General features: G+C 38.6%; 1 protein-coding gene across 17 annotated transcripts in view; it reads right to left on the bottom strand.

The window, feature by feature from the left end:
• Rabgap1l (RAB GTPase activating protein 1 like) overlaps nucleotides 1–10,412 on the bottom strand; it is a 592,157-nt gene that overhangs the window by 84,546 nt on the left and 497,199 nt on the right. For 2 of the 17 annotated variants that reach the window (XM_048810013.1, XM_048810014.1), the window contains exons 1-2: nucleotides 4,059–9,004; nucleotides 2,197–2,423 (exon numbers count right to left, since the gene is read on the bottom strand). The exons of 13 other annotated variants lie outside the window; for them this stretch is intronic. In XM_048810013.1, the coding sequence (XP_048665970.1) occupies nucleotides 2,197–2,307 (111 nt within the window). In that variant the 5' untranslated portion in view covers nucleotides 2,308–2,423; nucleotides 4,059–9,004. Of the gene's footprint in view, nucleotides 1–2,196; nucleotides 2,424–4,058; nucleotides 9,005–10,412 lie in introns of those variants that run through there. 2 more of the 17 variants (XM_048810011.1, XM_015491794.2) reach the window with 2 other exon arrangements.

A 10,412-nucleotide genomic window follows, 5' to 3' on the forward strand; every position in this document is an offset into this window, starting at 1 on the left:
GTTGAGAGAGAGAGAGAGAGAGAGAGAGAGAGAGAGAGAGAGAGAGAGAATCCTTTAATATTTATTTCTTAGTTTTCGGTGGACACAACATCTTTATTTTATTTGTATGTGGTGCTGAGGATCGAACCCAGCGCCCCGTGCATGCCAGGCAAGCGCGCTTAAACCACATCCCCAGCCCAAAACTTCTCTTTTTAAAGTGTCAGCTCAGACCATTTAAGAGGATGCTGGTGGGACTATCAGACAAAATAAAACAAGTCTGAATTCTTTGGATAAATTTTAATGGTAAAATATTATTAAACTAATGGTTTTTGCAGTACCAGGTATCAAACCCAGAGCCTTAGCACTCTACCACTAAGCGACATCCCTAATGCCTAAAATAAAATTTAAATAGACACCAAGGTAGTCTATCTTCTACTGAGTCAGTGTAAACTGTGGTTAACTAGGATTTGGTAATATCTCCACAAAAGAACAAAATTATAAAAAAAGAAATTACCCATATTGTAAGACAAGCAATAGGCCAGATGTTTCCATGTCAGCAAACACGTCCAGAAGCATGCTCTGGTTTCACGTTTGTTTTGCTCCTGTCCACCCCCCCCCCATCTGATTTTTAAACTATATCTTTCAAGCTTTTACAAAAGTAGAAAATACAATGAATTCCTATGACCTCTTCACCCAGTTTCATTATAATCAGCATGGTCATTTAGTTTCATCTACATCACCAATCCCTCCACTGGATCCTTCTGAATCCCAGCAGACAGTTCAACCATAACTATTCAAATGTATCTCTGAACTGGCATTTAAAAAAAAAAATCATAGTATCCACATAAGTCAGTGAAAAGAAAAATCATAGTATCATTACTACACAAAAAGATTAAATAATTCCCTTAATATCCTTAAATAACTAGTGAACTAATTTCCCCTATCTATAACATTTTTATAGTTTATTCAAATCAGAAGCTAAACAAAGTTGAAATATAGTATCTGGTTGAAATAACCCTTAAGTTTTTTTTTTTGTTTGTTTTTTTAAATCAAACTTGTTTATTGTTGTTGCTGCAATTTATTGCTTAAAAAAATTGTCATGTTTTTAAGGTTCCTGTGCCTTAAAATAGAGAAGCAGGGTTTTATACATATCAGTTTTAACTGATATGACATACTCTTTCATTATGTTGTTTGCAATGAATACTATTAAATATAATGAACAAAGAGTATTATAAAAATTTTCCTAACAGGTATGAATATTTATTCATTTATTATGGTACTGGGGATTGAATCCATAGTTGCTCTACCAGTGAGCTACATGCCTAGCCACCCCCCACCCCGCCCTTTTTTTTTTTTTTTGCAGTACTACAAATTGAACCCAGGGCCTCACACATGCTAGGCAAGCACTCTACCACTGTGCTACAACCCCAGTCCTTATTTTTTATTTTATTTTTATTTTGAGACAGGGTCTCACTAAATTACCAGGTTGGCCTTGAACTTGGAACCCTCCTGCCTCAGCCTCCTGAGCAGCTGGGATTATAGGTGTATGTCAACCACAAGGGAGGAAGAACTTAATTTTTCTATTATACCAGGCATGTACACTAAGACCCTGAAAGGATGATAAAAAGCTTCTTACAAATATTAAATCCAAACTCAAATTGTACTAGAAGTTCCTTTCAGACATCTTGGTAATAACTTAAGATCCCGAAAACTATTTGATTTTTAGGTAGGTCAATTCACAAAGATGTCATAGCCCACTTCATAGACTGAACTGAATTGTAAATGTAGGTAGTCTCACCCAATAGTCATATACATACATACAAGGCAAATGCTTTGAACAATGTGATATTTGGCAGTATAAAATTCCTCTCAATCTCACTACATAGGAAAGCATTAGTCTAACATTTAAAATGTACAATGATGTATACTGTAATTTTAATTGTCTTTAGTTGTTGATGGACCTTTATTTTATTTATTTATATGCGGTGTCTCACACATGGTAGGCAAGCACTCTACTGAGCCACAACCCCAGCCTACAGTGTTTAATTATGTAAATAAGTCACTGAAAACCTGTAGACCTTGTGGCCTGTGACACAAAGCCAACAGCAGTACTTCTATTTCGATTCCTAGGCAGCAATGCCTCAGTTGCTACAGGAGTGTAACTACCATCTAGAAGAGAAAGAGCAGCCCCAGGGCAGAGTGCAAGGTGCCACCTACCATAGACCTGGGCTTGCTGATGGCCACCAGACTAGTGAGGAAGTCTTCATCTTGCAGCTGGCTGAAAACGTGGGCATCATAGGCCACCATAATGGAGATTTCTTCCATCATCTTGCCAGCTGGCCTTCCTGCAGCAGCAGCGGCTGCCCCAGCTCCAGACCAGACTCTCCCAGGAAAACTCCTACTGCAGCACTGCCAGGACACACACCCACCCGAGTTCCAGGGGGCTGAGTGTCAAAATCCAGAAAGAAAGGGGGGAAAAAGCAGCTGCGGTCACTGTCTTGTCTAGCAATTCACCCCCAGTAGAAAACTAAAGGAGGTCTCTTATCTATGCAGGAAGTACACATTATCAACACCTCTGCATTCTTAGCACAGCAGATGGAAAAATTCAGTTTTTAGAAATCTTTAAACTTAAAAAAAAAAAGAGAGAAAGAGAGAGATGTTTCCTAACTAGAAATATCCTATATCAATGCCCCTTAAAACAAAGCAAAAAAATAAAAATTGATATATGCTATGTTCTTGGTGATTAAATGTTTCTGTAATGGTACATCTTCTTACTTCAGTATTATTTACATGAAAAATCTTCTGTGAGGAAAAGCAGATTTTCTTAATGCTCTTAGTGTTTATTTTTTCCTACTCTAAAAAATAAACACATGTCAACCATTTTAATTTCTCAGAATTTATAGAATTCTTGGCACAGTTAAAATTTATCTCCTAAAGTATGAGAAACAGATTATTTGATTATTTTTCCCCTCTGAGTATTTCCATTAAAAAATTATGGCACCAAATATAAATTATAAAAATGAAAAAATTCATTTGGGATAGCAATGTCAATTAATAATAATTTCTCTAACAAAAATTTTTTTTAAACAGAACTTAGTTTTCTGTGATTACTCAGGAAACAATACTCATGTACAAACTATTTTCTCCCATAGATAAATGGTCTTATCACCTTTTGTTTTTAAGGTTAGACTATCCCAATCAGCAGAGAGCATGAACTGTGTGCTGGGGCCTCAGCCACCAGAAGTATTTTAAAGTACAGCTGGAGGTGGTAAAGGAACCTCCACATTTCTAGAGGAATTGTCCCAAAGCTGCCTCAACTGCCAGGATGTATACTGTATGCTAATTCCATGAAAAGGCATTAAGCAAGTAAAAAAGGGGGAAGACAAAAGTTCCTCCAAAAACTCTTTATCCAAGCCGAATATCTTCCCTGGTTATTATAGGTGAGACTGCAGTGGTATGAGAAATACCTTTTGTTATATTATAAATCAATTTGATGACTTTTTTTTTCTAAATCAAAAGAAATACAGAGACTGGTTTGAATTTTTAGTTTTCATTACCAATAGCATTAACAATAGCAGAATTGTGTTGTCTAAACTGATTTGCTTTTCAGAAAATGAGCAAACAAAGCTCAGAGACCTAAAGGGTCTATTTCCCCAGATTTTCCTGACGTATCTCCATCTTCTGAAGATTAACATGAGGACTTAACTAGTACTTGTGCCATTTAAAAGTGATCAGGAGAGTTTTACAACTTCTACAGCATTCTAGATTAAAAGTGCCTGCGCACACTAGGGAAAACCCTCTTATTGCTAGGAAACAAGCAAGTCTAATAGGCTTAAAGAAAAAAATTCAATATTTAAAATAAATCCTCAAGATTAAAACAGCTTCAACTCGTGTTTGACCCCTGTTGAGCTGGTAAGGCATTTTTACTTCCCCCCCATCCCCCCAACCCAGCTTTGTGTTTAAAGCATTATTTTCATTAAATTTTTTTCCCAGCACATTCATCTTAACACTGACTAATCAGGTAACAATTCAATGATAATCAGGAGTCAAGGCATTGTAAGGCACCCGGCAGTTCATACCTTTTAAATTCCTTTTTATCTTTTCAGTAGTGCTTTAAAAGACACTGTGAGTCTCCTCGTATGTTCCTGGGCACCAGAAGATGTCAGAGTATCTTGCAGCACCGTTCTCTAGATGTGAAAGCAGTTCCTCCTGCTCTCACGTTTTCCTCACTACAGTGACTCAGTGCTTCCTAAGCTGATATCTGAATAAGGTGCACCGACAAAGACACCTGTTGTGAAAGGTAAGAAAAGGGCTTCCCATAATGCCTTACTCCCTGCTGGCAACCGCCCAAGGGCAAACAAGAATCATAACCACGTTTGAGCAACTGCCTAAGAGCACAGTCAGTGTAACAACAGGTAATCTTACTTAAGTAGAACGCTTATAAGTCAAGAAAAAAGCACCCAGAAAACAATATCAAATAGCACCTAGAGGTGCTGCATATTAAACTCATAAAACATTTAAGGCATCAGAATACAAGGGTGCAAAAACATTTTTAGAAACATAATCAAAGGCTACAAAAAACAATTTGATATAAACTGAAGCTGACAACTACAAATAAGTCCTTCAAGAAATCTACAAAATTTTTATTTTTTCTTTTATTTTTGTTTATTTCTCTTTGTTTTTTTCTACACAAATCCTTATGCAAACATTAAGAGCTTCTGACTTTTACCTTCAAAAGACTGTTTTAACTAGCCACAGTGACTATATTAAAAACACTGCATTTCTAAATCTAAGAAGTCCACCATCTCAGCCCCAGTGCATACCTTCTCTTGAGCAAGGACTCTCCTAAATTTGAATTATAACCTTATTTTTTTTTCTGTACTCTTAAAATACACTGTACTTTCAGAGTCTGGGAGGACAAATTCAAGGTTTTTTCCCCTTATGTGATTAATTGTATGACTACGGTTCCAACAGAAGGCATGCTCTTTGAAAACTGATGATATATTAGGAAAACTTGTTCCTGTAGAGACTCTTTCTTGTTTACTCATTTTCTCCAGTCTCAGAAGCAAAAGATACATTAATAAACTCCCAAACTTCAGCAGCTACTGAAGACAGTCATGTTTACATTCAGCCCTTGGATGTGCCTCTTACCACCCCACCTGCCCCACAGACACCCACTGGCTGGGTTCCCAGGGTTGTTTACACCTGAGTTTCTGCAGTTATCTACTAAGGGCACTGGAAAGGAAAAAGAAAAAGCAGACTGTTGAAAATTACCTGAGATCAAGGGTGTGGTGCGGACACCACCATTTACCGCTACAGTTCAGCTACAGTTCACCAAGAGGGTTGTGCACCCAAACAGGCAGCAGGAACCATGGCGTTCTGTTCACTGTTTAGATGGTCCACAGTCCCAGCAGGAACTAGCTAGCTGCCTGACCCAGGGCAAGTCATTTAACTTTCCCAGGTTCCGACTTCCTCATGGTCATGTAAATTAAGAGGGACAGACTTCTTCAGAGGTTTTCACTTGTGTGTAGAAAGAATCAAAAGGAAGGTGTCCGATTTCCTTCCACCAAGCAGGTTTGCTGGGGAAGCTGAAGGTGGGGATACATTTTAAATCTCTATCAGTATAAAAATCAAAAGTAACATTAAATGTAGATATCAAGAACGTTGCCCCAGTGTTAATAATTGGTCTCAACAAATGCAGTCTACTTTGAAGCCTAGTCGAGAATTTTCAAAATTCAATTATTTTGTCTAAAAATGTGGATTCAATGACAGTAGTTTTATTTTTCATCAATTACATTACAATTTATAGTCTTTTTATTCAGAGGCCAAACCAATTAGAATTAAATAAAATAATTTTCAAAAGCCTTTTCTTTAAAGAAAATATCAATAAATAATAAATCTGCAATAATTTTTAAATACTGTTTTAATATTTCATGCTGATTTTGTCCCAACAGTCATCCTTCTTGGACCATGGTCTTTAAACAAAAACATACTTGGCTCCTGCTAGAGTAGGAGGCAAATCTCCCAGGGCTGGGATGTAGCTCAGGTGGGATCCTGCCTAGCCTGCAGGAAGCCAGGAAACAAAAACAAAAACAAACCCCACATCTTGGCCTTCAGAGAACACCCACTCTCAAGTATCTAACTTAGAAACAGCCAAAATAAAACTTGATAAAGTCTGAATAAGATGTGGTCGTATTTCTATTCCTGGGTTCTCCCAAATGCAGCAAAGCCAAGTCGTTTGACTGGGGCAGCAGAACTGCAATACGCACCAAAGCAGAAACACTAAATCCCAACTCACGCAGAATCAACTCGCCTCACCAGAGAGGCTGTGGAGGCCCTCTCCCCAATCTCAGGTTCTACTTGTTGAACATTCTCTTCATGACAACCATAAAATCAGGATCAGATGGCAAGGAGGAAAAACAACCATGACAGAAACATGGTCTAGAGGGCAAAAGGTTCCTGAGCGCCCCACCCCACCCCCACAGGCAGAGCCCTGCAGACGCTGCTCCTGGCCAGCCGCCTTCCTCTAGTCAGCCACAAACATCCTCATACAGGCTCCTAAATAACTTGACACAAATATCCAGTAAGTCCTCATGACTTAATGTTACGTATACCCACCCAAAAGCAAAATGTTCGTTGTTGATGTAGAAATAAAGAACCATAAAGAGGACAAAATTCGAAGAATACTTTTTTAATCATGGAAAACCATTATTCCAAGTAGGTTTCTAGCTAAGCTTAAAAGTATACATTACAAAACTCAAGGACTCTAAGTAGAAGAAAAGATAAATTAAGATGTGAATGAGAAACCATAGAAGTAGCAACAGAAGAAAGCTTTTCAGAATGTTTTGGATTTTGGAATAATCTAGTAACACCTACTGGGTTTTTACAATGGAAAAAGAACGAGTACAAAGATAAGTGAAATTCTAGTTCTCTTTAAATTATGAAAAGGTAAATAAAGAAAACCATTATGCTTATGTTGAATTGCAGCCATTCAGCACATTATCTTTCCTATCTTTGCTAGCATTGCTAGGCAAACTTAAAACCTCAGAAAACATAGATTCTCTTAAAAAAACAAAAAACATTAAACCAGGGGAAAAAAGACCAGTGCTACCTAAATACTTGCTTCCCAGGTATACTGGATATTTTAATGCCTCATTTGCATCTCACTACAAAGAATGAGGGTGAGGGAGATTCCAGACCACAAAGAAAAGCTGTAACTTATTCAGCTTTTCACCTCAATTATAACATTGTAATCCACAAAATACACAAACTAAGCTTTACCTAATCAAAAAATATGCCTCACTTTGCCCAAGCATTCACTGATATCTGCTCTCATCCAACATGAAGACAGTATCAGATGCATCTGAAAACTTGAATAACCTTCACCTTGTCTCACTTCTTCGCACAAAGTGTTTTTTTAGTACTGGGGATTGAACTCAGGGGCACTCGACCAATAAACAGAATCCCGAGCCCTGTTTTGTGTCTTATTTAGAGACAGGATCTCACTGAGTTGCTTAGTGCCTTGCCCATTGCTGAGGCACTAAGCAACTCCTGTCTCAGCCTCTGGAGCCATGGGATTATAGGCATGCACCACAACCCTCAGCTCAAAGTATTTTAACTGAATTCCACTTTCAAAGAACTTGACTTAAATTAATAATTATTTTAAGACTGTCTTAACAACCAAATCAGCCATTGTGCGTGATATATTAATTTTTCATCTGATCAGAGTGTGACCCTTCAGAGAACACAGAAGGGTTTCCTGCAAGTGCTGCTTTCTCAGTTTCTCCTGCCTGGATGACTCCTTTCCATCTCAGGTCTTCACAGGAGGCTATAAACAGTGGACTTGGCTAAATTCCCACAGTTAAAACTTGATGAATTTAATAGCATCTGAATTATATCTTGGTTTTTTGAAAAAAACACCCCAGCATTTATGTGCATGAGAGGGGCTTGCAGAATTTGTAATGCAGTGTTACATATCATCTAGTTATAATAATGAATATTTAGTAGAAATTTTATAATGATAATAATATAGCTAGGAGTCTACAGCCCATGCTTAGGTCCATATTAAAATCTGTGCTCTCATTCCTGTTTTAAAAAATGTAGCAGCTAGGGCTGGGGTTTTGGCTTAGTGGTAGAGTGTTTGCCTAGCACGCATGAGGCACTGGGTTCCATCATCAACACCACATAAAGTAAAATAAAGACACTGTGTCCACCTATAACTAAAAAATAAATATATATATATATATTTTAAAAGTAGCAGCTAATATTTACTAAGTGTGCACCATGTTCTAGACACAGATTTCATTTAATCTTTACAAAGTACTATAATTATCCCTATTTTACAGATGAGGTAACTAAAGCATGGGAAAGTTTAGTGATTTGACTCAATTCTAACCTCTAGAAAGAATGCTGATAAGACTTGAAAAGGTACGTCTGTCTCCTATGTGCATGTCCTTCACATATGAAGGAAGCACACCAGTCCTAGAATGGGCCAAGTACCAGGCACTGCTGATTCTCAAACACTTGTGCACACACATGCGTGCGCATATATTACAGAATATAAAGCAGACTGTATCCTGTAAGTAATACAACACTAAAGATGGAGGATTGTAACAGACTCAAGTCTCTCTGCAGACAGGAAAGACTTCATGAAAAAGATAGGTAGACCTGAAGAGGCAAAGTGAAACAATTTTTTCATATAGGGAAAATGAAATTAGCCCAACCAAAGTGGTGAATTGATGTTGGCCACGATAGGAGTAAAGGTTTCAAAGGTAGACTTGAACAGGCCTGAGGTGGATTTCAAATGCCAACTGCACAGATTTGGCGTACATGGCATTATAAGGAGCATCTGCCACAGACATACTGGGATATGCCGGGTCTCACTAAGTTGCTGGCCATAAGGAACAGCAGCCATTGAACTGCTTAGTCATGTCTGCTTGCAACTGATAAAGAGATATAAGGGGCATTAGCCACAGGCACGCTTAGCAATGACTGGTTACAATTCATAGGGAGCACATCTCCATGGACATGCACAAAAAACATGACCAGTTGCAATTACATGACCTCACTGGATATAACCAATGGACATTGACTTTCGTACCAACGTACACCACCAACTTGGAACTGTATTTAAATTGCTGGTCCTGCCACAGTGAAAAGTTTTGCTCCAAGGACATGGATGAATCTGGCTGCCTTGCTGTCCATCCCTGGGCTCACTCCACCATTCCCTGATGTCCAGCCATCGGCTGGAGAGAAGCACCAGACAAGGACAACATCTGCTCTTTGGCTAAGAGAAGTCACGGGGCATTGGAGGTATTTGGGGGCTCATAGTTGCCTTAGGATTGTGTGATTTGCTTATAGTGTTTAATTAGTGTGCACTTAAGGCTAGCTGGGGTGCTCCTATACTCCCAATACTTTTGTACTTATTGCTTATATTTGATGATTGGTGTGATTGAATATATGCTTGCATTTAAAGACAATCTGCCTCCGAGTAATTTTTAATAGTGCTACTGGCAACTGGCATGTAGGCCCAGGGCTGTCACAGAAGGCTTCTGCCTTTCTGGCCTCCATGGAGGAGGGAAGTCCAGCATAATGGTTAACATGTGGGCTCTAGAGTTCCAACCTGGTCTGATACCAGCCCCTCTATTCCCTGGCTGGATCTTAGTCTGTGTGGGCTGCTAAGAGATAAAATACTATGCATAGCCCAGATGATTTATGAACAACAGAGTTTATTTCTTCCTGTTCTGGAAGCAGAAATCTGAGTCAAGGTGCTCAAGGTGTGGGAAGACTCTCTGGGTCTCCATATGGTCTTTTATAAGGACACTAATCTCGAATTCAAGACGACTCCACCTTTATGACCTAATTACCTGCCAATGCCCCCATCTCCTAATGCTGTTCTCTGGAGTTAGGATGTCAATATTAGTTTTTAGGAGGCACAAACATTGTGTATACACCAGTGACCATGAGCAAATTACATAAGCCACTCAGTCTTGGTTTTCTCATCCATAAAATGAGAAATAATAACAGTGCTGATATTATAAGGAATAATAAGATAACACATGTAAAAGTCCCTAGCAAGTTACCTGACTTTGGATAAAAAACTTGATAAATGTTAGCTACTGAGGTTTTGTTTGTTTTGTTTTTTGGTACTGGGGATTGAACCCAGGGGCGCTTTTAATCCCCAGCCATTTTAATGTTTTTATTTTGAGATAGGGACTTGCTAAATTGCTTAGGGCCTCATTAAGCTGCTAAGGCTGGTCTCAAATTTGGGAATCCTCCTGTCTCACTCAGCCTCCTGGGTTGCTGGGATTACAGGAGTGCACCATCATATCCAGCTAGTTACTATTATTATCAATACTAATAAAAATTATGTCTGGTGGGAAGAGATCAAAACCTGAAGAGAAGATGGGATTATAACCTTGAATGGGGGGGGG

The sequence above is a fragment of the Marmota marmota genome, unplaced genomic scaffold, assembly GCF_001458135.2.
Source record: "Marmota marmota marmota unplaced genomic scaffold, marMar, whole genome shotgun sequence".
Lineage (NCBI taxonomy): Eukaryota > Metazoa > Chordata > Mammalia > Rodentia > Sciuridae > Marmota > Marmota marmota.